General features: G+C 39.1%; 1 protein-coding gene across 11 annotated transcripts in view; it reads right to left on the reverse strand.

Moving 5' to 3' along the window:
• Positions 1-26,567, reverse strand: part of PPP6R3 (protein phosphatase 6 regulatory subunit 3) — a 52,439-nt gene extending 25,872 nt beyond the window's left edge. For 5 of the 11 annotated variants that reach the window (XM_085062710.1, XM_085062705.1, XM_085062701.1 and 2 more), the window contains exons 1-10: positions 26,429-26,564; positions 13,433-13,603; positions 7,603-7,730; positions 5,367-5,599; positions 4,167-4,353; positions 3,187-3,324; positions 2,592-2,657; positions 2,035-2,147; positions 1,449-1,562; positions 641-770 (exon numbers count right to left, since the gene is read on the reverse strand). In XM_085062710.1, the coding sequence (XP_084918836.1) occupies positions 641-770; positions 1,449-1,562; positions 2,035-2,147; positions 2,592-2,657; positions 3,187-3,324; positions 4,167-4,353; positions 5,367-5,599; positions 7,603-7,614 (993 nt within the window). In that variant the 5' untranslated portion in view covers positions 7,615-7,730; positions 13,433-13,603; positions 26,429-26,564. Of the gene's footprint in view, positions 1-640; positions 771-1,448; positions 1,563-2,034; positions 2,148-2,591; positions 2,658-3,186; positions 3,325-4,166; positions 4,354-5,366; positions 5,600-7,602; positions 7,731-13,432; positions 13,604-25,998; positions 26,020-26,428 lie in introns of those variants that run through there. The other 6 variants (XM_085062702.1, XM_085062707.1, XM_085062703.1 and 3 more) reach the window with 6 other exon arrangements.
• Positions 26,568-26,890: the final 323 nt, after the last annotated feature.

Below are 26,890 nucleotides of genomic sequence, written 5' to 3' on the forward strand. Positions count from 1 at the left end.
ATATGCACTTTGGCCCACAGGTCCTCCTGTTAAAATCTGCAGCACCCAGTTCAGGGTGCAGTGCTCCAGCTGAAATTCTGACAGTGAAAATGTGAATGGAAAATACAAATGGATCACAGGTAAACCCCCCATTTATACATTTTTTATCTCATGCAAGAGCATGACATAGTAAGTTGTTTAAATCAGTTAAAAAGCCCAAGGAATTTAACATGCCTAGCATCCAGGGATGTGTCATGAGCTGGTCTACTTGGGTCCTGGGAAAGACAAGAGAATTGCACAAGCCTAATGTAGGGCATTCCAAAACTCCAAACAGCAGCATCTGTAGTCCATGCTTCCTATCCAGATGGGATTTCCAAGCAAAAAATTGGACCCACCTTGAGAACATATAGCAAATCTCCTTTCATTGCTTTCAGAAAGAAGTAATTGCTTCAAGGTTGCTTTGCTAATTAAACAAAGTTTATGCTGGAAAAGCACAAAACATTGCTGCTTAGTACTGTTTGCCTGAGCCAAAGCTCACAGCAGGCTAGGAAGTAGCCTGAAAGTTGTCAGACTGGGTTTTGTTTGTTATTATAATCTGCCTAAAACAAGACACATAGTGAGTCTTGCTTCAATTAATTCGGTAACACAAGATTTCACTTACTTTTGGAGGCTCAAGTAAGAGCTCATGGAAGGATGAAAGTCGTGCTTTTATGGCTTCTAAAACACTTTTGTTGACAGAGTATGTGGAATTGCTCATGCCTGGAGGACAGATCTCTATATGGCCTTCAAATCTAAAATGCACATAAGCAAAATCTGATAATTAGTATCAAAACTAGCTGTAAAACATCTTTGAGGTATGTAACAATTCAGAAAGGATGTGAAAAGAATGAAGAGGCAAAAAATGCAAAAACAGAGGGTCACACATGCATAAAATTATGTGTGCCATAATGGTAGAACAAGGGATTTCCCCCAAACACTAGCCCTAGTATTTCTAGGCTTATTGTGCTTGAAATCCCCAGAGCAGTTTTGAGATTAAAAATTACATTTAGATTTGCTTTACTGAAGCAGATAAAGAACTTCATTTGTCTATCCCAAACAAAGTAAGCTGAATGTACCAGACAGATCTGTTCAACAGTTTCTCCAAATGAAGTTGCAATAACATTTTAAGTAACTTTCTAGAACTCAATATTCAGTCACTGCACTATATACATCTACTCTGTTCTTTAATCTATTCCAGAAATAAACTGGTGAAATGCAGTTAGTCTGATCTGTCAATTGGTACTAACAAAAGCTCCTAGAAAAAGCTGCAGAAAGACCAGTTATTTGGTGAAAGTGTAGTAATGCCAACCACAATCACTTGATTTGCATTTTTACTCCTTCAGCTACAACAGGCCACAGAAATGGTTTGGTCACAAGTACAAGGAAGGCATTTGCTACTGCAGGCACAAACCAAGTGAAATAACACTTACGTCTGTCGTCTTGTCTCAAGTAAGGTCAATAGGATTTGGATTGCACTGACTATTGCAGATTCATTTTTCTCTTTATGAAAAATATTAGACAGAAGTTGCTCTATGATTTCTTGTCTGAAAAGAAAAGCACTGGCATCAGATGACACTACTTTCAAGGATACAGCTGTTAGCAGAAGTAATTACCATTTGCCCACATAAAAAACAGGAGAAGGGAATACAGGAGAATCTTCTCTGGCAGAAACATACACTTAGAGTAACTTAAAACCAGTAACAAAACAAAGCCAAAGACTCTCCTATTTAGTCTGTGCAGTAGCAAGCTGATCTCCACATGTAAGAACCCATTCAATTGGGCAACACAAGAAATATTTGAATGAGACAACTCCTCTCCCACATTCCCCGCAAGAAAATCCTTCGCGTGTGTTCTGCTTACTTGCCAAGTAATTTTTCATTACACAAACAGAAGATAGGCAGTCAAGAAAATTCACTGAAAAGCAGAGCTTGCCATTTCTGAAGGTTTTCAAGGTCAAAAGTTAAAAGCTAATATTTTATAGAGTGGGAATAAAATAAAAAATTCAAACCAACTTACTTCTCTAAACTTGCAAGCAGTGGATCTGGTTCTGAACTGTTCTGTACTTGTAACATCTGGTCTCTGCTTAGACGAATAATTTCACAGAGTGACTGTGATGCATTTGAATGCCTCTGAAACAGGGAAACAGCACTTTTCACTACAAGAGTAGTAAAATGCTGGACTCTAACTATTCAGTTAAAGAAGGTAAAAGTTTCAACATAGACAAGAACTGTCCTACCCAGAAAACATTCACGCAGTAGTTTATGCCATAAATAACCCTTAATAAAAAAAACCCCTCTGAAGCATGAGGCAAGAATCTATTTCCAATATTAAGGTGGCAAAACATTAGAGCTGAATCTTCAGACAGGACCAAGTATGCCTAAGGCTTTGATATGGATCTCAGAAAGGAGGCAGGGAGGTCTACAAAACCACACACCCTCCCTCAAATAACCACACTTAAATACTGAAATCAGCATACTGAAAAAAGCAAGCAGCAAACAGTAAAACTGAAAGTTCTAACATCATGCTGCACAGCTGAACAGACAGACCCAGGAGAGCATCACACCAATACTTACATCTTCATCTTGAGACGGATGTACAATTTCCACAAGCCGCTGGATAATTCTCTCCTCATTGAGCCACTGTAAAAATGTTTGTGGATGTTAACAGGAATTTTCCCAAGTGAATGAATTAAATTAATTCATGAAATTGAAAGTAGCCTTTTGGCAACTACCACAAGTCTTACTGTCAATACTTCTAACTAAGTATTAACAATACTTCAGAAAAAAAGTACAATTAGTGTTTCTGAGCCACAATAAAAAAGAAAGCCTTATGTTAATTTCAACAAATTTTGACGCGAAAAGTGTGTTTGGTAAGATCCAAAACAATTTTAAAACTGCATTTGTCAGGTGTAAGATAGATACTAAAGACCAGGAAAGAGATCAGCTACTCTGGATCTAAGCTGTCCCCAGCAGCACTGGGATTTCACTGGAAAAGTATTAACAGCTCAGAAAAAAAACCAGAAACAAACAAAAGAACCCCCACAAATAAACAAAACCCCACACATCTAATTTCATCATGTGTAAGAAATAAACTTAGTAAAGCCAGCAGAAGTTAAGCCAGCTTACAGTTCAACCATGTCAGACAAATATTTTGAGACATTTTACTTACATTTAGCACTTCCTGCCGGGGCTGTGGAGGTTCTATGCAAGTCAGTAGCCTGAGCAACAAGTCCATGATAGCAGAGGTCCCTATGTGCTTAATAATGAGGTCTACAAAATCATGCTTCCTCTTCAAAAAATCCACAATCTGGAAATCAAAAGGTAAGGTTACATTTGCTTTTCTGTATTTTACATGATAAATTACACCAGCCAGTTTTAATTTCTCTCTTCTATCAAACTGACAAAATAGATGAGAACTTCTTAAACACTGCTGCCAATTAAAGCCTGCAGTACAAGGCAAGATAAAGTAATACACAGGTAGAGAACAGCAAAAGTGGCACAGGGCAGATCCATATTATGTGTCCTGTGTGTGTCCTGAGCCTTCTCTCAAAGCCAGCTTGCTGACCATAACCTACTTATAATCCAACGCAGAGTCAGGTTTTCTTTTTGGTATGAATTAGTCTCATCCCTGCTTAGTGAGCAAAGCTCAACTCAGCAAAACTCTTAGCCTAATACAAGCAGTATTTCAGGTTTCAGAGTCAAGTCATTGCAGCTGTTTGCAGTATTGGGCCACATGCACTGAGTACAAGAGCATTTCTGAGCACGGACTCCAAATGTTTCTCATCTTGCTCTAAATTCTTCTGACACCAAGTCAGATTCACTATCATCGATTCAAGTAATTTACACTTGCTTCTAACAGCAATAAATGCAAATATTATACAAAACACTCAGCTAAGCTAAGACAAAAGGTAGGCACTCAGACATTGATTGCATAAATAGCTCAGGCAAATCTGAACCAAATATATCTTACTCATCCAAGCGTGTTTTTTAATCCTGTGCATAACAAAAAGGTGTCTTCAGCTAGTATGGAAGCAGAATGGTCTCTTGATTCTGCTGCTATCCCTCAAACACGTAGTCTTGAAGCAGAATTGCTGAGTATTACAACTTTATCAGAGCTTTTGTTAAATTGGTGAGTTTGCAAATATTTACCTGTTCTGGTTTTCTGCTGATAAGAATACTTAACACCTTGCTGAAGAAACTGGCAAGTAGAGGGTTTAGAGGAGATTCATTTAAGAGGAAGCTGTACAGTTTCAGGAGTAAGGATTCTTCTTCTCCCAACCTATCATTGATCTGTGAGACATCTGATGTAAGCAGCTCGCATGATATGTTTGGGTACCTGGGGAAAAGGAAAAAAAATTATCCATCACTCCTACTTCAGAGTTCTCATAGTTCCAGCTCTGAATTCAGAACCTGGTAAGGCATCTGACCAAATTTTCAAGCAAGATTGGTCTACACTAAAGTAGCAAACTAATACAAAGTAATAAAACTACACATTCAGCCTATAAGCTCTGTTTTCATTTAAAAAGTGGACTACTTTGACCTTCAGCAGCAATACAAGACCAGTAGGAAAGCTGAGACAGGAAAGAGCAAGCTTTTCTTTTAAGATCTATTGTTAAATCCTTCTGTTCAAGTACTGACCTCTTATTTGCTTCAATTTCCAACTCTACTAGAAACATTTACAGAAGGCTTGGTTTACCAGAAATGGGGAAGTTCTGCAACTAAGAGTGTAGCTTATTACACATTTTTACACACCATTTAAAAAAAAACACAAGGAGCTTTCTGTATGGACAGCACTAAAACAGGCCAAAAGCAATAGAAGTGTTTTTATACAAATTGCTAGATTGATTTTGAGTTTGAACCTTCCTAGCAAGCCAGAAGTCACGGCCATACTCCAGAAAGGAAAATATCTGCATTTAGACCCTAAGGACATTCTTCCAAGGAGTACCACAAATCTTCTAATAGACATCTTTAAAACCTCTTACAAGTCAATTATCCAAAGCTAGTCAAAAAGGAGCTGAACTACTCAAAAAACGTTTTTCCTTGATATTTTCTTAATCGTAACTACAAGATCCTTCATGTGAGTTCTGGCTGGTTGGTTTTTTTTGCAGCTCCTTTGGACATGAACTGGTTTTGGAAGCATTTGAGGATAAAAGCTCCCATTTGAAAATTATGCTTATATTAGAATGATTTATTTAAAAGTTCCATGAAGCCTCTTGAAAATAGACAATCTAAAACACACCAATATTGTACTATACACCAGCACACAAGGATTCACACTGTCAATTAATTAGATTAAGTTAGTACTCTTTCCACCTTCCAAACCTCCCCCAACCCCATAAGTTTTCCTACTTATATCGGATTTTTTCATCCATGTCTTGAGGTGGCTCTTCAATAATAAATGAAACCAAGTCTTCCAAACATTCTGACTTCAGCAGGAACTCTATAAGTTTGCGATTCTGAGCCTTGCACTCCTGTAGAACATCCTCTTCATCCATCAATTCCTTCAGTGTTACATCTTCTCTCTCTAGAAGTGTGTCTATGTGTGATGACGAATGGAGATCAAATTTCCAAAACATGCTGGTCTGCGTAAGGAGAATAGCAGTACATTAGCAGTAGCCATTATTCCAACGTCCAAAGATGAGTTAGGCAGGATTTTACTACATGAAAGGAACATGCTCATTTGCATTAAAGGTATAAACTTTGGTTTTCAATTAACTAAATTTGCTTTTCCCATTCCTTGTTTTTAATCTATGCATTGAGTCAGCAATTCAGAACAATTTGCTCAGCAATTAATAGAACTGGGAGAAGATGAAATAGACAGAGCATAACTGCACTGAAGTGCCACCCCCACCATTGAAGGAAACACCTATAAAGGTAGAGGAATTAAAAGAATTTTAGCTTGCAGGCAGCACACTTCAGAGTGCAGGAGGTAATTTCAACACTACACTAATTGTATCTGCCTCCACAAACTTCATGGAGGAGGAACAACAAAGGACAGTAAGATGTTTTACACAAACATGTCAAGGGCAGTGGCCCCAGCCACTGAAACACTGTAAGAGGCTGTGACAGATGTACAAGAATGAATAACTTCACCTTTTCCTACAAAATGCTTTCGCACCTCTATATTAATTGTTTCTCTAAGACACCTTCTGAACAGTTGCTATTGAGACAACCGTGCTATCAGAAAAGAGTATTTCGATCTACTGTATAGCCAATAAATTCTTGCTTTCACCTCTCATTAAGCTCAATACAAACCACTTCATTTTCCTCTGGCCCTGAAAACAGGGCTCTTACATGACATATGACCTCTGACACAGTATTAACTGGGCTTAAATGAATGCAGATTTAAAGAGGACTGAAAAAAGATACTAGAGATACTAGAACACAGCAAGAAAAACTTTCAACTGAAAGCAGCAGTTTGAGCAGCACTCTTAAATAAGAAACACTCCTTTTGCTCCTTTAGTAAATGTTTTCCAAATGCGAAAAATTAATTCAATCTATTAGTTACTGCTGTGCATTAGCAACATCAGCTGTGAGGACATGTAGTTAAGGCAGAGAATTTCAGTGAATAGTATTATTTTAGAAAGGACACGTCTGTAAACTGTGGGCTGCATGCAGGAGCAAGGTTAAAGGCAATAGTCCAACTACGCTGTTATACACTCAAAAATCCCATAAAAATTAGAACAGAAACATCCAATTCTTTTGCAACTAAGAGCCAGCATTTAAGCACTTATTTCCAAGTTAAAATTGATTCAGCATGCACACTACAGCTACTTAGAACAGCACCTTGTCAAATTTAGTACTTGAGCAGTCTGGAAAACAAATACAACCTCAAGAATCTAGCAATAGCTTTGTGTGCACTCTCTTTTCATTAGCAAGACTTTCACTGTTCAGCCTAAATTTTGTAAAGCTTGATATATTCCCTATAGAGACATTATTATTGTTTTCAGGATTTTAATTGTTGCTTTAACCACTACACACTGATCACAATACCACCTTATTCTGCTTAACCTTTTTCCAGAAGTTGTAACACACATAACTGACCCTAGACTACGTAGCTTTCTGTTTAAAGATATGGGACTGAAACAAAATCAATCAGGCAACGTACAGATTTACCCAATTGCAATATTGGTACTTATCTAACATCCCATGCAAGTATTAAGTGATTAGGAAGCAGAAAAAATATTTTGTACTAAAAGCATTAGTAAACTTACAAGCAGGGTTTATCACACCCGATCTCACAAATTAGCTTAAATCAAATTATACAGTTATGAAAAACACTAGCTTGTGGGTAATGCAAGCTACACACAAATTTACTGTAAAGAACTAAAACTAGTGTATTATTAAAGTCAGAGGATATTTTTGATTGGGATTTTTAAACACCTAGACAATAGATCAAATCCTCCCCTTGCCCCAATTAGTGAAAGTACCATCGTTGTAGGTAACCACTATCAATGCTAATTCCAGATGTAAATACCTCTGTAGTGATTAATGCTCATTTCAGTAGCTTCAATGCATTTCTCAGTTACTTATTTCAAGAGAAATTCAACAATGGAAAAGAGCAATAACAAAAAAAGAGGCATACTACTGCAAACATGTTACTGCGTTATTTCACAAACTGTCTCCCAGGCAAGCTCTTTTAGGGGCTGCTCCCTCAACATGTCAGGTGCCGGCCACAGATTATTCCATCACTTCTCAACAGGAGCCCAGGTCCTTTGAAATAAGGAAAAATAAACAACATAAACTGTGCCAAAGGGAATGTCCAGGAACCCTGAAGAGAAGAGAATTTTCTTAGGCATTATGACTGACAATACTCTAGAATCAGCCTATCATAGTTTTGACTGGAAGTTTTAAAATCAAACCATGTTATTGCTGCTTGTCTCAGAACATACTGTTCTACCCTCCCTCCCAAAATATAATTTTGAAATTCTGTATAATCATTATGCTTTTTCAAATTTCAGTCCCATTAACAGAGTCAGCATTAGGCCTTCTGTCCAAAACTCACAAGTGTGCTCGTCCCAAAATTTCACTACTTGCGAATTTAGAAGAAACTCAATAGGTCAAATGGGTTGTATTACTCCCACTGTTACTTCACTTTCAATAAGAGCAGAAAAACATATCTGGACTCAACGCAAAATAAAAAAGACTCCCAAATATGATACATGCTCAAGGTTAGATACTATAAGCAGCAAAATAATCCAGGATAACGCTAAAAACTCTCTTGTGTGGAAAGACAAAACCTGGTAAAGATGGTAAAGATGCTGCATGTAGCTGACCGTCTTTTGTAATGTGCTAGTTTTCTATAACCTCTGAAAGTTCGCAGTAAGCAAGACTGACATCCAGTTAATTAAACAGTGCTTATGAAAGTTTACATCTATTTGCTGATGCACAATATATGATAAATCAAGATCCTCAGTAACACCTAATATCCAGAAAAATATTGCTTTGTTTTCTTAGTTAATATTGTTAGCAAATTCTTCCCCAAATGAACGCTGAATAGCATTCCATGTAATAAACGCATGACTTAAATCTGAAAAGAAAAAAGCTGTTCAACAAAGCAAAGAAAGGCTGCTTTCAATTGCTCACATACAGGTAACTGACATTCTCACTTTTAATATTTGCTAAATGGAAGAAATAAAGCTTAGAAACAATCCTTTCAGACCAAGAAGGAAAATTAAATCTTCTGTCTGTTAAAGGGAAGGAAAACCACATGAGTATTTTTACCAGTTACTAACCAATCAGTGGTTCTTTCTGGAGGTCGAGTGCTTAAGTGGCATTTCCATCAAAAAAAGTTGGTAACAGTTGTATGACAAAATTTCTCTGTAGCTTCAAGCTATGGTAGCTGTCACACACCTTTTCTAAATAGAGACATTCCTGTTTTCAAGTTACCAGACTAAGATGTGAATTCTAGTCAGAAAAGCATATGGTTTAATTCTGGACAATGTCTCCTATACTGAACCTTTTACAAAACAGACTAACAAGTCTTTAAGGCATCCAAAAGTCTTTTCAGTAAATCAGAAAACTAAGCAAGCCACTCCTTCAAGCTGAACTTTTCAGCATCATACTTAGGTTAAACAAACATGAGAAGGGTGATTTTACACTGAGTTACTCCCAACTTGGTACCTCAGACTTGCATGAAAGAGTTGAGTATTGGCAGCTCCAAGCAGACATGGGCATCTAGACTAGTGCAGAAGGAGAACTAGAAGGGTTTCAACACCCAGCTGAAGGCTCTTTTACCTGACAACTACATAGATGTATACACAGAGCTTCTGGTAAGGACTTCACAGATTTTACTGCAATGCCCAGTTACATTTTTCAAGCAAGAGAAACTTTAGGTGTATTAGTGCCAAGCTGAAGATTCTGTAATATGTGAAAAGGCTGAGAAATGCTACATATAGAGTTGTAACAATTATTGCATTATAAAAAAAAAAACCAACTCAGAATGTGTCACTTTTCTTCATGCACCACTGTATTTTCTTACTGTAGGGTTCAAGTACATAGATGGAAAAGAAAAATCAATTAATTTTGAACCAACAAACTTTTCCACGATTGCAACACATCTTTAGTGGTGTAGCCTACTCCAGAAAAATAGGATTTACAAATCCTGTGTAGCTACTAGGAAAATCCAACCCAGTTGTTGGATGCAAGGAGAGCAACCACCAAAATAGCCCTTGATTTTAAGGTTTTAAAATGGTCTTGCATTTCTTAATGATAAAAGCATTTCCAGTGCAAAGAATCCCTTGCCTCCTAAAAATCAAGTAGGTAGGTAAATTCAAGTAAGGACAAAGTAATGATGAAGATAAATTTTTAAGCTTTTATAATGAAAAATTTTGGGAAATTATCTTATACATTTTTAAACAGATTAAGATATTTCTTTTAAATGCCAAACATGCCCTTTTGTCAGCTTCACGTAACTTCACCTAGTTACTCTCTAGGTATACCTAGTTACATTCCGGTTTGGAGGGGGGCAGGAAAGGTTCTCCATTCTCCAATCAGTGGACAGTAATAAGACACTGTATTAGCATTTATGAAGTGCTTATTTTGACACTGAAAGTGGACCATCTGTTCAAAACAAAACTAAACATGACTGCATATCTGAAAAAAATTTAGAGCTGAAGAGAATTAGCAGCAACCCAAAATTACAGAAGATACCCTAGTTGCTACTTTTTAAACTGCCTGTTATACTCAGCAGAGCATCATTCATTGTAAACTTGTTGTCTACAACTGCCTGTCCTAAGCTATTTGAAATAAATTTATTTTCAACCAAAGCAGTGAGGTTCATTGAGTACTATTACCTAGAAAGATGTAAGTTGCTGTTCAAAGTCCCTAGATTTAGAGTACGTTACATTACACCCAGCAATCACAACAAAATAAAAGCAGTAATAAATGAGAATTTTCATGGTACAGTTGCTACAACCCTTAAACAAAATGTAAGATCAATTTGACACAGAATACAAGTCTCAAGTAAATGCAAAATAACATGTAGCTGTTTCATCAGTGTCAGAACAGCCTGTTGATGTCACAAACATGAGACCTAGTGGAAAAGAAATACTCCATTACTTACCTTATAAGAAGCTAGTGAAGTTTCAAAGAAACTTTGCGGAGAAAGGATTAAATAGATGGTTTGAAATTAAAAGGAATTAAATAGAACAGAAAATACAAACACCTCTGCCTCAACAATTTAATACATGCTTCTTATACCGTCTTATGCACATTCCGTCTTGGTCCAAGGGCATAACAAACTAGAAGAGATACTGAAAAGGAAACAAAACCAACCAACAACTCTTTCATGGAAGGCTGGGATATCTTGTGCAGGCTGGCTGCACTTCTCTTCTCACAGTGGGATTTCGGGATGCTCCACCTCCTCTCAGCCAGCACTGGGCACAAGAGGCTGCAGAGTGTGGAAGGTTACCAAGGACCTCTGACCCTTCTGCAAAACTGCTGCTACTATCTTATCCAGGGGACCCCAGACACAGGATGAAGAACAGGCTGAAACTTAGGGACATGAGGGGAGGCAGAGGGCAGGCCTTGTGCCCAAGGAGTGGCAGCAACAGGGGAGCAATCCCTCAAAAAGGGGCCCTCAGTCTACCTAACCATCCTTCTCCTACATGAGGGCATTCCTCAGACCACAGCCTCCCCAGCTCCCAGGACTGCCATACTTGGTCACATACACTGCCACCACAGTGGTCTCCTGATGTCATGACAGGATTGCTTAGAGACATTTTATTCATTTACAGCACAAATGCTCCTCTGCTAAACTACGACTGTACTTTCAGAGAGTAACTACATCCTCTTGAGAGAAATGCATGTGGCAGTCTTTTCTTGACTGGGAGAAAAACACAGTATGAAAACAGACAGTGATCTCCTAACACACTCTTAAACAAGGTGCCACCTCCTATTGAGGCAAGTTATCAAGCAGAGACTTTCACTCCCCTACAGACCAGAGAAGGAGGAGCCTGCTATTGTTATAGAACAGTTAACCGAAGTGAAATCACTTTCACCCTTACCAACCCAATCTCCCTTACTTATGCATCCTGGCTGCACTCCTATCTAGATCAGAAATATAAATACACATCTGTGGATGAGCCAGCAGTGTGCTCTTGTAGCCAAGAGGGCCAGTAGTATCCTGCGGTGCATAGGAAGTGTGGCCAGCAGGTTGAGGGAGGTGATCCTCTATTCAGCCCTAGAGAGGCAACATCTGGAGTGCTGTGTTCAATTCTGGTCTCCACAGTTCAAGAAAGAAAAGGAGCTATTGCAGAGGGTCCAGCAGGGGCCACAAAGATGATTTGGGGTCTGGAGCATCTCTCGTATGAGGAGAGGGCTTGTTTAGTCCAGAGAAGAGAAGACTGAGAGGGTACCTCATTCTTACCTACAAATATCTACAAGGCAGGTGCCAAGAGGATGATGCTGGACTCTTTTCCATGGTGCCCAGCAACAGGATAAGGAGCAATGGCCATAAAGAAAACCACAAGAAGTTCCACTTCAACATGAGGAAGAACTTCTTTACAGTGAGGAAGGCAGAGCACTGGAACAGGCTGCCCAGGGAGGTCATGGAGTCTCTGTCTCTGGAAACATTCAAACCCCACCTATGTTCCTATGTCTCCTGCTCAAGATGACATTGTCTTGGCAGGGGGGTGAACAAGATGATCCCCAGAGGTCCCTTCCAAACCTAACTGTTCTGTAATCCTATAGTTTTTTACATACATAATACATTTTATATATATATATATATATATATGTGTATGTGTGTATGTATATACATATATATATATATTCATACATACACACACATACACATACATATCACATGCATACACATCCCCCCGATGACCAAATACCCCAATAATCAACAGCTTCGACATGCTGAAGTATGCAAATAAATCCAATCTAGCTAAAATCTACTCCAAGGTACCAGCTGCCCAAAATTCAAGGGGTCGTAACTGCTCAGGAGAAGCACAAAAATCAGGTAAAATCCACAGTCTGCAGTGAAGTTACAAGAGCAATTTTATACCAAGCAATGAGGATATCCTTGTCCATTCCTATACTTTACATCAAACCACAGGTTACTAAGTGTTAATAAATACAGATCTTAATTATCTGCAGTAACTACAAATTAAACGCTAATCTCCCCTGCCCAAGTAGAGAAGATGAATCATTTCCTAGTAATTCCATGTCAACAGCCAATTACAAATTTAAATTATTCACTGGTCACAAAATTCAGTTACATTTTTCCTATTCTGAATTCTCCCAATTAGCTTCAAAATGAAAATGAAGATATCTCTGCACTGAGAAAAGCCCATGATTCCATAATAAATAAAATGCAAGCTAAACAATGCATATCTACCCAGACGACACTTATGCACTAAAACAGGCAGTTTAGTACCAAAAATTTAATCGCAGAAGAAAGTATTACTTCAATATAATAATCTATAGTGTTAAACATCACTCATACCTACTATATGTCAGTTCATCAACAAATTTGCTTTGAAACTCTTTCAGAAAAGGTTGGGCAGCAGATACACTTCCCGGTACAAAAGCAAAACACGGTAAAACAAACAGAATATCCACAACAGTGCGTCTAGAACACCCTTGATTGTCATAGTAAACCAAAGCAGGGCGGAGAAGGAAGATAGTGCAAGAGCAGGGTAGGCTAAAAGACAAAGTTAGAATCAGCCAGCTAGGAAGTAGTCAGAAAAAAGCTGCAAGAAAAGGAAGGCATGGCCACAAAGCCTGAACTGCATAAGGAACTGCAGCTTAGAAAGCGGTAAATGTGAACCTACAGGAATCAGGTGACTTTAGTGGACATCAAGGACATGAAAAGCTTGAAATTTAAGTGGTTTGAGTGCTTTAGGATAAGGCTTTACAGATGCAGAAGCTAAATCTACTGCTGTAAGTGAAATTTAATAGTTTCTTACCTGTTAAACACAAAAGTTTTTAAAAGTTAAAAAATCAGAACGTTTTGTATTCTCTCAGGCTTCTTGCCCATTACAGGGTATCCTGGCAACAGCAAAAAAATCTTTCAATCTACAGTACTAGCAGATTAGCAGGACTGAATTAGCATTGAATTAGATGAAGCAGATTTCTTCCTACAAAGACAAAAAAAAATTGTATAATTTAATATTGTTAATAGGTTCTATTCAATAGTTCGACAACTGCATGAACGCTAAGGACTGTTCTGCAACAATTACAAGACGTGAACAGAGGAAGGAAACAACTTGCTAGGAAGAAAAGTGTCAGTTCAGTGGAGCATACACTGAAAGTAAAATCAAAAGCAGCATGTCATCTGAAATACTTATTTACTTTTAAACCAATTTTAAACATTTCCCTCCATTTTTGGAAGTCAAAGAAAGAAACTTCTTTGCCTCACTGAGATGAAAATGACTTTATAATCTGCACTTGACTGAAATCAAATCCAGACTTTCTAAAAAAACTATTAGCAATTTCCCATAAAGTAACATCTGTAGATCTAGAGGATCTGAAATCATAGATTCAAAGAATAGCCTGGGTTGTAAAGGACCTTAAGGATAATTTCTCAGGTTATTTTAGCAGCCAGCACACACGTGAACTGGAGTTCTGTGTAATACATAGAGCACAGTTCTTTTAAAGGTTACATTCATTTTTTCACCTGCAGACCTTCAGGTCTACATGTCTGACAGACCTGCCAATCCCTGTGAGTCAAGTGATGAACTAGAGCAGAAAAAGTAAACAAGTTTCCTGGACTCAGTTCACTTTACTGAAGTTTTCTAGGTTATTGTTTCTGCACTTTAAACGGGTACCTATGTTCCAAAGCAGAGCTCCAAAAAGGGAGAACATCACTTCCTCAATTATGTCACTTGGAAACAAGGTAAGAAGCCTGCTTAGCTTAATGCACTTTGAGAAGAGTTTACACATTCTTAACATCCACAGATTTCAATTGCTAGGACTATCCAAATGAAAACCACTATTACTACTGCCCTTACAAGGATATCTTTGTTATTTCTCTAGTCTGCTTTTTGCTTGAGAACTTCAGTGTCTCAATACCATTGTCTAGCACTAGAACAGTCAGCTTCTGAATTCAATACAGTAGGATTACACAGTAAACTAGAGACACCAGTGTAATCAAAATTAGTCAAGACACTTGGAGCCAAGATGCTTGGATGTATGTATGGACATATTACAGCATACACTCTGTGAAGGGAGTGCCACCAGAACCCTGCTCTGGTCAATTAGGACTTTTTCACTCCACCTCACAATCTGCAAGAATAGAGAGGCTGGTTTAAAGAATGACTTCCACTTAGTGGTACAGATGGTTTATTGGCTCAGACTGTTCCTCTCTGCAGCACAGATTAGGTTTTGCAGTATGGACAAAGGGACAAACACACACACACCCCCCCCCAAACCTGCAGTTCTTTTCATAAAATAATATTTAAAACAAAAACAAAAAAAAAAAAACCAAAAAAAAAATCACCAGACTGGATGAGGTTCAAGTCAATTTAAATCTGACTTTGGTACATCCAGGGATGGCTTACACTCAGCAATAGTTCAAATAAGTTAACATGGTTCTGTCATGGAGAAGTATCAAATGATCGATGGTATCAAAAAATTAGACCTGAAGGTAACATGCAAAGGCAGGAAGCATTGTGACCTGTACATACTACATTCAAACACAGAACTATGAATACTCATTATCACTAGAAACACATAAACCTGGAAAATAAAGCAAGGCACAATTACCCAGGGTAGGATCCATCTTCACACTAAATACAACAGCATTGTAAAGCCTGTTAAGTATTACCTAACAAACTCTGTTTACCCATCTTTAGGTAAGAGAAGGTAACCACTCTGTGACTAGTTGCCATAAAGAGGACTAAACTGACTTTATTAATGCTGCATGAACTGGGTCATGTCTGCTTCTAAAACCATTCCCATGTATCTCTACTGGCCCAAACACTGAAACTAAACAGGTGTCTCTGCTATTAGAAACCAACGCAACATTTGTGCATCCTGGTAGAAAAGTGCAAGAACTGCAAGCTGCTGAATAGTGCTGCTTTTACACTAATTCACTATATGCATTGACTTATATAACCTACTATATCCAAAATAAAGTTGTTATATAAGCTTGACAAGCCCACTAGCAGAACACCAGCATCTCTTCTGGAACAGTAAGGGTCTGGACTACAATTAATAAATGGAAGCACAAGACACGGCATGGTTTAGTTCTATCCCCTCTCTGGGCCAGAACAAGTCCAACAATTTTTATGCAACATTGTACTGAAGTACAAAACACATTTCCACCCCTCCCTCTTCCACTGGCTTACTGGCCCAGAAAGATTAGTCCAGTGAAATTACAGTCTAACACTACAGAGCTGTTTAATGTAAAATTTAGAGCACTGTGAAATCATAATTTAAGACTCAGCATTGTTCCTTATCACACCTGTCCAAATGTCTGGTAAGAAAAATCAAAGTAATGTGCCCTCCTTAGAACACTCATACCCTTAGGGCTTACTACATGATCAGGAACATCTATTCCCAAAAACTTGTAAGTAACCCCCTGAACAGATGGTTCTCAAAGAAACTTGACCTGAAAGTGTTGTCCACAACTGTATGTTTAGTAGAGTGGTGTGAGCAGAAGGGCCAAGACATTGCTGCATCTGAGCTAGTCTAGAATTCTCATTTGTGAACCAATTAAGTTTATAGGAAAACCATCATGATAAACAAGGCAGTTTTTAAACACTAAGAAGCATCTCCCTTAGGTCAGGACTTAAAACTTTGAATGCTTTGGCTATGAGTTCCAAACACCTTGCTTAGAGGACACATTTGTATGCTGAAATGTCACTATCCACACTCAGAATGAGGACAAAGATCAAAATTCCTCACAGTCTCTCACAGGAGTGCTTTAGGATGCCAAATCGGCTTATGCAAAGCAGCTCTGTTCTACCCCTTGCTGTGCAGTCTCCCTCTGTTGGCTTCCCAAAATTTCTGCCAAGATATTTCCAGATGAAAAAACCTACTCCAAAAATGGCAAATGCAGTTGGTGAAGGAAGAAGGGAAAGAGTTCCTCTGCCACCTCCATGGGCTGAAACAGCTCAAAGGGTCTTTCAATCACCAGGGACAGTGCAGCCAAAGAAAAGGGAATGCACCGTCAAGGACAGGGCAACCATAATCTGACTTTTCCATCCTGCTCTGGATTTCAGAGTAAAAGTTCTCCTGAATCCAATGAATAAGATGGGTAATGCTGAATTTGGACAATTCAACATCAGTACCACCGTGGTCCCAAGCAGCTGATAACTTGCAAGTGTAAATGAGTCCTGAATTCCTGTACTACTACCCTGGAAATGCAGAAAATCTCAGTAATTGACTTCTTTAGCAGTAAACTTAACTTTTTTGTTTGAACATTTTAGAAACAGCTACTGTAACTTAAAGACACAGGCTAAAGTTGAAATGCATGAATTTTAGCAGAGGTTTCTTTTATAAGCATGTGTTCTGTTCACTGCACTAGTGCAAAGAGAACATGAGTTTGGATTTCTTCTTCTCTCAAGTTCATCCTCCTTTTCCCCTTGTGGATTAGACCTTAAAAGCTGGACACAAATCAAATTTTAAGGCACATGAAAAATACATGGAGGTAAAAGAAAGCTACTTCAGCAACTTACAACCAGGACACCAGTGCTCTTTCTGCATAGACAGCGCATTCATTTGGTTTCTTTTTCCATGAAAAATCCCAGTCTTGTTAAGAAGAATACTTAAAGACCATTTGCAGTTCAGAAATGGAAGCCAGCAGCTTCTAGAAGCACATCAATGTTTTGCCTCCTGAAGCTCCAGTCAGCTACAGCTGCTGGCAGAACTGGAGTGGACTCTTGCATTAAAAGAGCAACTTCAAAATTAAATCCAAAGCAGTCTGTAACTTTTTACTTAACTCTCCACTTTCATTAAAGGTTTCTGGGACCTGTTGTTCAAGCAACTTGAATTTTCATTGCAAGTTACATGAACTGCACTAGTTAAAGGCTGTGGGCAAGAGTATCTTCCTGTTTTTCCTCATACCAAGCTTTACAGAACCATTAAAATAAGTTTTGACACCTGCAAGTTCTCAAGTTCTTTTAATTAGGATATCAAAAAATGCTACCATATCCTGGAAAAACTGACAGAACTATTCAACCCACCCTACATGCATGCAGAGGCTAAATATTCCCCTTATGACAGTATCATAAACACATTTTGCTTTTCAAAACGGAAGTTGGAATCCCTAACATTCCTTGAAGAGTGCTCAGATCCAACAGCATGAAAAGCTGAAGATATTTCTTCTTTTAAATTTAAATTTAAGCAAGTTAAAACATCTTTTATTTTGACTTGCTCTTAGGGAAAGACTACTTAATTGACTTGATTTATCAAAGAGCTTAAGCCCCATCTATACTTTTTTCTACAATCCCAGTATTTTCCAGTTCAGCGGACAAAAGTGGAAAAGTTATTCCAATGCCAAGCAAGAGAAATAAAACACAGAAGCAGCACCTAGATACAAGGGAAGTGATGCTACTTTAGCACATTCACTCCTCTAGATTTTGGTATCTGCATTTTGGAAAATGCTTTAGTATCACTTGTAACCCTCCCCAGCTTAGTGCCAATCTTACGGCTTTGTTTGAGACTTTAACCAAGCAAGAATACTCTACTTTCCTTCACAGAACATATGCTATATATATTCAGGGGAAACAGTCTATACAACAGTTTCCCCACCTCTGCAGGTATCCTGAGGATGAAGACAAGTATTTAGAAAAGAAAAATCTTTTAATACATATTTAATATCAATTAAGTACTTCATGCCAAACAATCAGATTAATTCACCACTTTTAAAGATTAAGACAGCTGAATATCCTCCTTCTGTAATACAGATTGCTACAAAGACAATCGTCCAATTTTACTTTAACAATGAGCATTCAAAAAGCATGACCAGTTTTACTTTTCTGAGAGACTCATCTTAGAAAACTAAGAAAATACTGCTTAGACTGGGAAGATTTCACCAATTCTCACCAAATCATTCAACTAAATAACTACTTTATTTAGTTGAATGAATTACTATCATTTTTATTTAGGTACATGTAAGAAAACGTTCTAGAAAAGAAATCAGAAACCCAGCAAAATGATGAGAGCTCCCTGGGAAAGCTTTCTGCACTTAAGTTTGAAGTGGCTATTAAATTAATGCTATCTTTCTTTCCCATTCCCCAGTCCCCCAGGCAATTTATATTTTGGAGACTCAACTAATGTGAGTTTTGCCATGCTGTGCTTTTACAAACCACACACACAGAGCAATTACTTGACATTTTTTCAGGCATGGGTGCCTCTGGTGTCTCAACTGAACAGAAGTAATGCCTTCAGCATGGAACTCTTCTCTTTTGTTGGACAATACTACAAAAATCAAGGCTGCCTAACAGAATAAGCCACCTTCTTCCAAGTGCAACACTCACCCTAGTTTAAGGGAAAAAAAGCTGAGGTTCCATAAAAAGATGCTAAACCTACTGTTTTCTCTGTGATCTTAAAAATAATCTTTTTTAAATTCTACTTCAGTGCTTCTTTCTGAAGCATCAGAAGAGTACATTTGTTTGAGTGCCGTCCAAAATTCTGCCACAGTTGCAAGTGGCAACTATGGGGCAAGTCTGTCTCAAAGATTTAGCAGCATTTCTTAATAATACTGTTTCCTAAGGGTGATTAGTCTAAATTTTTGCACTGAAGTGATCATCAGCTGTGCAATACCTTAAGGACATTAGTATTGTAAACCAAGTTAAAAAGTCATTCAATCAATATGCCATAGTTAAGGGACACATTGTCCTTTTGAAACGACTCTTCCTTCAACTGGCTGTCTTCCATTTTCTCTGTGCCCTTTCAAGAGAGAGCTACCACACAGCAACTCACCACAATACTTTCAGCATCCATTCCTACCAATATATCTGCCCACAGTTTTCTTCCACTGCAAGAAGAGCCTCAACTCTCACCAAGCGTTACTCGACTAACCAGGAATTACTGAACACACACAGTTAAAACTCATCCAAATGGAAGACTCAGAACAGCAATGACAGGCTACAGTCACAGAAAACTACAGTGATACTTCTGTGCCCTATGCCTGCTCAAGGGATTTGAAGCGTAAGTTGCAAAGAAATGAAGCCATTTAAAATGCAAGCTCAGAATTTTAAATGGTGTTTATTATAGCATTACATGATAGAGCCCTAAAGATGAATACCCTGCTGAGCTGAAAACTTAAAAATCCATTCACTTAACACCTGAACTTAAGTCTTCTATCCTTTTCAGTAACATTTAAAGTTCCACACAGACTTTTGTCATGACAGTCTTACTATCACTCCATAAAGTCAAGGCACTACTATGTCAAGTGGCACAGAAATTAACTTAGTTTGAAACTCTTTAGAGCCTAAAACAGACTTCTTATGTGGTTTCACTCAAAATTCACTACCTACAATAGCGTTTTTTTTTAATCATAGACATTTGGATATATAACCTATAATCTCTTCTTCTTATGAGGATGAGATCAGTACCATATAACAAATTTGTATTGTCTCTATAAATAATTTGATTCCTGGCTGCATGGGGTACAACTTCAGCATGGGAGGGAAAAAAAGTAACCCCACTGCATTGTAATCTCCAGCCTTATGGCTAGGACTGCAAGTCAAATTTCAGAATTTCAAGTCCAGCAGAGAGGAGGACTGAACCAGTGTACTTCAAAGAAAAAACTCTTGTACAAGTATTAACATCACTCCTTTCTGTTATGCCCTAAAAGGCATCCAGTTTCCCATAGTGACAAACATCTGCAGGTGTTTCCTATATTAAAATATATATATAAATAAATAAACCCCATGGGTTTTCCAGACTTTGAATCTTTTTTCACAAATACCCTCATACATAAAGGATTCAGAATTATTCTTGTCTGCCATCAATATCCTATCCCTACAATTCCAATCTGGATAAATAAATTCCCTAGTCAATAATGAAGGCACTAGGGATTAATTTATAACTTGAATTTTTGCAAATTATAAATTTGCATTTTTGAAGCAGAGCATTCAAGCAAAGTGTAGCTGATACTCAGTTCAGCCATGTTAAAGTTCTTTGGGTTTTGTTCTCTAAATAAGTAATACTTAAGTATAGCACGAGAGCATACTGGACCAGACAGTCACAGGAAAAAAAGAAAAAAGTGCCAGTCTATGACTGAAGCCATGTTAAGAAAACTGCACCTGACACAACTACCAAGCAATTACAGCAATCAAGCATTAATAGGTTGAGAAAGAATGAAGTTGCAAATTCAGTCTTCAATCACACATTATTCATATCAGGAAAATTTGTAAACTTTTTTATTGGAAGTGATTCTAGAATAGAGCCTTAGCCCTTACAATACAGGCAAGCAGCATGAAAAGACACGTTTTGTTTTTTATGTTTATCATTAAGAAATGCGGACGTCTCACTAATGTTACCTTTACCATCTCCTTTATCAAATTTCACTAAATACAGCGTTCAGTAAACAACGTTTTGCTATTTAGATGTGGCTTGAAGCTGTAACAAAGAGCCCATCAGCATCAAGTACACACAGAGAAGGATCCTTTGATGAAGGTTTGCTTGTCACAGCCAAAAGGAAGAACTGATATTTCATTGCCAGCACACTGTACCTTCTACAGCTGTCCCTCACAGGCAGGAAAAACACCTACATGCTATTACCCCTCAGAGCTGCCACAAGCAGTGACAAACTCCTCCTTTGTAACAACCAAAGAGAACAGAGAGAGACAAACATGGATGCTGTTGTGACTTCTACGTGCACTCCCATCTGGACTGACCTACATTGCCATGAAGTGGACGTTGGGTTCCTAGAAAAAGGAGACATCCATAGGAACCCCACAGTGGGTCTGTTATGCCACCACTACAGCTTTATTGAGTTGTCTCTAAACTTTCCACCTTTTTCCAAGAAGTTGGTGACAGCAGCTAGATTTGTCAAATGTAACCTACTACTTTTTATTTTCTAGAAAAGTTAGCTTTCAGTTACTTGTACATCCAAGAAGTCCATCAGGACAGTAACAGAAGAAATGACATGAATTCAAATTCTGTAGCTATAAACCAGACCCAAAGTTTGCAGCTGAACTCTTTATACTGGTGACTGGTCAAAGCAGTAAAAACATGGTAAGTAAGAACAGAATATGGAGAGCCACCCTTCTGCATTTCACAGAAAGAGAGTTTTTTCACCAAGACCTAACCTATGACTTTTGCCTAAACGAAACTTATAGTAATTGAGAAAGAAAGGAAAAAAAATGCCCAAAAAACCCCAAACACCTCCCCCAAAACAGCAACAAAAAAACAAAACCAAAAACAAACAAACAAAAAAAAAACTGAAGATACACAAACAAAAAACATTTTTTCCCCCCAACTAGGTATAGTGGAAACACAAGACTTGGGTTCCACTATACTTACACAAAAACACAAATAGCATTGTACTTTCACAATTTCTGTGAGAATCACTAATTGTATAAGCACTCTGCTACAAAGATGCAAAAATCCACCCTGTGGAGGCAGTGCCTTATACTCCTTCCACAATGCAAACGGTACTGAAATAATACCAATTTGTAGCAAGGCAAGCCTTGGGAAATATCTATTACTCCCTTGTTTTCCGCTCTAACACAAAGACTCAAACCAGTTATAATACAATGGAAAATGTAATCATACCTGTACTAGCACTGCCTACAGCCACTGCATAAAGCACTACTTGAAGCTCTTAATCTATCCATTAGGTTACTCCTACAAAAAAGGAATGTGCAATACTCAACTGAGGATTAGGGTCTTAGGCTGTGCTCTTCTAAAGGAGAACCATGTATATTTACAGAGTGCAACTCTCTACAACCAGTTTGGGAAATAATGGTATTCACTCCAAAAATCCACAGCAGAAGTTAAATTTGTACAACAAAATCTTATTTTATATACTGGGATCCAGTTAGAACTCCTGCCAGCGGTCACTCAAGAAGGGTACTCAGCCACTGTATAGTAACAGGGGTAGGAGGCCTGGGGTTCACTTTTGTAACAATCAGAATGCTTTTAGTACTGTAAGAGCTATTCTAGAACATATTTAATAAACACAGAAACTACCTTTTACTAAAAAATTTGAAGTTTTTATCCTCTATCCTAACTATGCTTTGTTACCAAATTGGAAATCACATGGCCTCACCTGCCTGGTCATCATAAAAAGGCTCTAGAGATTTCTTCATGTTTAAAAGCATCTCCTGGCACAGCTGACAAGAGGCAGCCTATGGTGCTCCAGTGCTCATTTTCTAGAAGACGCAGTGGACACAGGCCAGAGACCACTAGGCCATGAACTCCACCTCCTTATGGATGCACAGCTTAAATTGTGCATAAATGTTTGGAATTGTCTCAAAGAGAAATAGGACAAAGTTTTAAAAATGTTCCAAGGAAACTAATCATCCCTCAAACCTCACTATGGGGCAGTTTCTGCCTGTGCACACATTCATTTTTTTACTCACCTCCTTTACTCTGCCTCCCTTCATTAATCAAATCCCCACTATGCACTTCCCAGGCACTCTTCTTAGCCATTCAGCCAACATGCCTAGCAACATAAATCTCCCCTCCAGTGGAGTGTGTCACAGCTTCACTGGTCCATAAGGTCGGATGCTGAGGTGCTTTTGGTATTTTTTTCCACTGCTGGCATGTAACACATCCCACAGACTTGTCACTGAGCATTTCAAGTTTAAGAGGAAAAGATACATCCATTTAACAGGATTAAGGGATGACTATATGGACTAACACCATGAAGAAAGTCAAAGGGTTTGGTGGGAACCTTTTTGCCTATTCCAAATCACATATACCATTTCAAACATGCTTTTTGACACATTATGGAAGCAATTAAATAAACAAAGGTCATGAAAAGTCTTGTATTTCATACCAACAATTTTTTTGCCAACATTGTGTGAAGAACTATTCCATAAACAGGCAAGCTTAAACCATATGTCTTCTTAATCTTTTGAAGTCAGTCTATCCCATTTCCCGAGAAGTGTCCCAAACTAGCTATAAAGCTACATATAATATCCAAGAGCAGACAAATATTTTACTTCAGTTGCTTAGTAGCATATAGTTTCTAAAACAGATGCTGGCACCCTGACACACTACACAAACAATTAAACATGCTATGCACAGCTTTCACCATGTTCATGTTCTCTATGTATCTCCTGCTTGATCTTTCAGGCTTGCTTCCCACCCCAAAAAAATCAGGATCACTAGTTTCTGAAGTTCTTTTCCTGCAACCTAACAAAATAAGAACACACAAGCAAGATATTATTTCTCATTTACCCCTACTTGTTTTATCACTGTGAAAAGTTTTGCCAAAAACAATGGCTCTACGCCTTGGTCTTAGGATAACCCAATCAGACATCAGGTCTTCTAGAATTTGGATGTGAGCTATTAACTTGAGATAACACAGCATTCCTAAACCTGGCATAAGAGATAGCAGAGTACACACCAAGCTTAAGGATCACAGGTGAAGGTGCTACTACAAAAGACTAATCTAGAGGGCAGACAATGTGCTTAAGCCATCCTACCTTACCACAGCAATAGATCACTGTGCTCATACCAGCACATCATCTGCCCAAGCACAAAAGCCATGGTTTCCATCATAGCTTCCAAAGACCGTAAATTAACTTGGTTACATGAGAAAAGTGAATACTGTAGTCTCCTACCTACATAGATGAAATGTAGCATGCTAAAACACTGAAGCTAAAAAATGTCTTACACAGTAACACAGAGCACTCTTAACTAACTGTGGAGTTCAGTACATACTTCAAGGCTTTTTAAGCACTTGCACAAAACGGGACACTAATGGACAGAAAGGAGAGAGGACCAGACAGTTCTTCAATGCATTTCTTCCTTCTGACTGTCCCAATCCCACACTGGTTGGTTTTGAGCCAGCTCTTTAGCATTTCACAGTACATGCATGTCAAGCTTAAGCTTAGTAAATAAGTAAAGATGTTGAGCCATAACAACAGAGTTCACTCTCAAACATCTGTTAATGCTAAAGCTACATACACAAATTTCAGCTCTATACTGCTAAATTCAGGTTCCACTCTATTAATCCACTTGAATTTCACTCTTGGAACACAATCTGATCCTCTGATAGCCTGAGTGGTACACAGGCTATAGCATCACCTTCCTTGAAGTGCAAGACAGAAGCATTCTACACGAAAAAGTCACTTTTTCAACTCAGAAGTGAGCAGTTTGCAGGCAGTACTGTGTAGAGACACACAAACTACTCAATATCTTTGATTCCATAATGGAATAACAGCTAGCTGATTTGTATTAAAAAAAAAAAAAATCCAATGCTGTGATGCTTACAGCAGTTTACACACAAATATAACTTGCTTGTAAAGAAGCTGTAAAGCACTACCCTACTAAAAGGCATTCCTGTTAAACAGGTTGCTTTTCCGGAATTTCTAAACTACAACTTTCACTTAACTCAATGTTTTCCTTGTTCATTGTAAACACACCTCAACAGCAGTTCTTCTGGCCAAAACAGAGTTTCCCAGTAGTTTTAGAAAATAAATTCCTTTAGTCACTCAAGTCGGTGCAGGATTCAATGTCTATGCATTCTGCTTTTCACACAGAAAGCAAACAAGAAAAATCACTTGTTTTCTAATAATATCATAGCGGGAACAAAAATCAATAATTTAAGTGAAGCTAAACAAGTACTTAAAAATACAAACTGTGAAGAAAAACACGCAGCAAGGATATCACTTTTGCATAACATCTCATTAACAATTTACATATTGAAAGATAATTCTACAGTGCAATTCTATATTTATGTAATAAAAAAAAATTCTTGCAAGCTTTAGTTAGTCCATGCCTTGCTACTGAAAACATAAATAACACAGGCCAAAGTAATCAGAGTCATTAGAATGTCTGTTGCACTGGAAATAGACCATGCAGTTCAAATAACTGCATCAATCTTTCTGGAACACTGAAACAGAGAGACTTCCCATCTTTCAGCATTCCAGAAAGAAAAGCACACAGGTATTTGTGCAATCCAAAGACACACTGACTGCACTCTTAAGAGTACATTTAGACTCATTCCACTGAAAGCCATTTTAAAACTAATACCACTAGCAGTAACATAATCTTCCATTTTTAAGTTGTCAACATCTCAAAGGATCCCTTCTAAAAGCTATCCACCTATTCCAAAGTTTTCTCCGCTTTTCCACTCAGAACACTTTTTTAAAATAGCAACACACCCATTCAAAGTATCCCACTGTCCTGACTTAAATACCATTTACGCTGACAGAAATGATCTTTACCCTCAATTGCATTTATGTCATGCAAGATAGACTCATATGACACTAAATAGACTAAAACACTAATTCCCTGTTACACTTTGGAAAGTTCTTAGCAACCAGTACAAAACAAAACCAGAAACGCTGGCAGGTTCTAAGTGAGATTTTGCCAAACGTATTTAAGAGCACTTAAAGCTTACCCAAACACTGCTATGCTCTTTAAAAAGTACAATTCCAGAAGCTGCCTTGTTAAAACAACCGAAACAAGCCAACGGTCCTACCGGAGAAGCCCCGCGCGGGACGCAGGGGCAGCAGGGGCAGCAGGGGCGGCGGGCAGGGAGGGCAGGCAAGGCTCCGCGGCCCGGCCCAGCCTCCCCGCCGCGCCCAGGCCCCAGCACCCCGCGGCCGCACCCCGCCCGCTCCGGGCCCCGCGCCGCGGCTGCGAGAGGCCGAGCACGAGCGGCCCCGCGGCCCCGGCAGGCCCCGGCCCGGTGCCGCCCGAGCAGCGCCCGAAGCCCCCGCACGGCGCTCAGCGGGCGCCAGGCCCGCGCCGCCGCCGAGGAGCAACCGCCGGGGCGCTGCCCCGCTGGAAGCGGCCATAGGCAGATCGCGGCGCCGTCCCGGCCGTACCTCGGCAGCGCGTCCCCCGCCACAGGTCCCGGGTGCCTCCGCTCAGGCGGGAAAGCCTCCGCTCGCCACCATCACCGACGCTCCAAGATGGCGGACATGGCAGCTCCGGCGAGCCCTCCTCTGCCTCCGCCCACCTGCCAATCACTCCGCACAGGCACCGCCCACCTCCCCGGCTCGCGCCTCTCTATTGGGCGCTGTGCGGAGCTCGGCCTCTCACTGGCCGTCTGGCCAATGTCAGTCACTCGGCCGCGCGACTGCGACAGGGTGGGACGCGGATGGGGGCGGGCTCTCGGTTTCCCGTTGACCAGTCGGCGCATGGGGCGGGAGCACCTCGATTCCCACCTTCCCGGCCTAGCAACAAGGGAACGTCATCCTGACAGGCGTTTCTCTCGACCAATAGAGAAAGCAGATTCCTTTTAAAAATAAACCCGTTCCGTCCAATCGGGAGCCGAGGCGCTCGGA

Source organism: Lichenostomus cassidix, chromosome 5 (genome assembly GCF_008360975.1).
Source record: "Lichenostomus cassidix isolate B80296 chromosome 5, HeHo_3.0, whole genome shotgun sequence".
NCBI classification, from domain to species: domain Eukaryota; kingdom Metazoa; phylum Chordata; class Aves; order Passeriformes; family Meliphagidae; genus Lichenostomus; species Lichenostomus cassidix.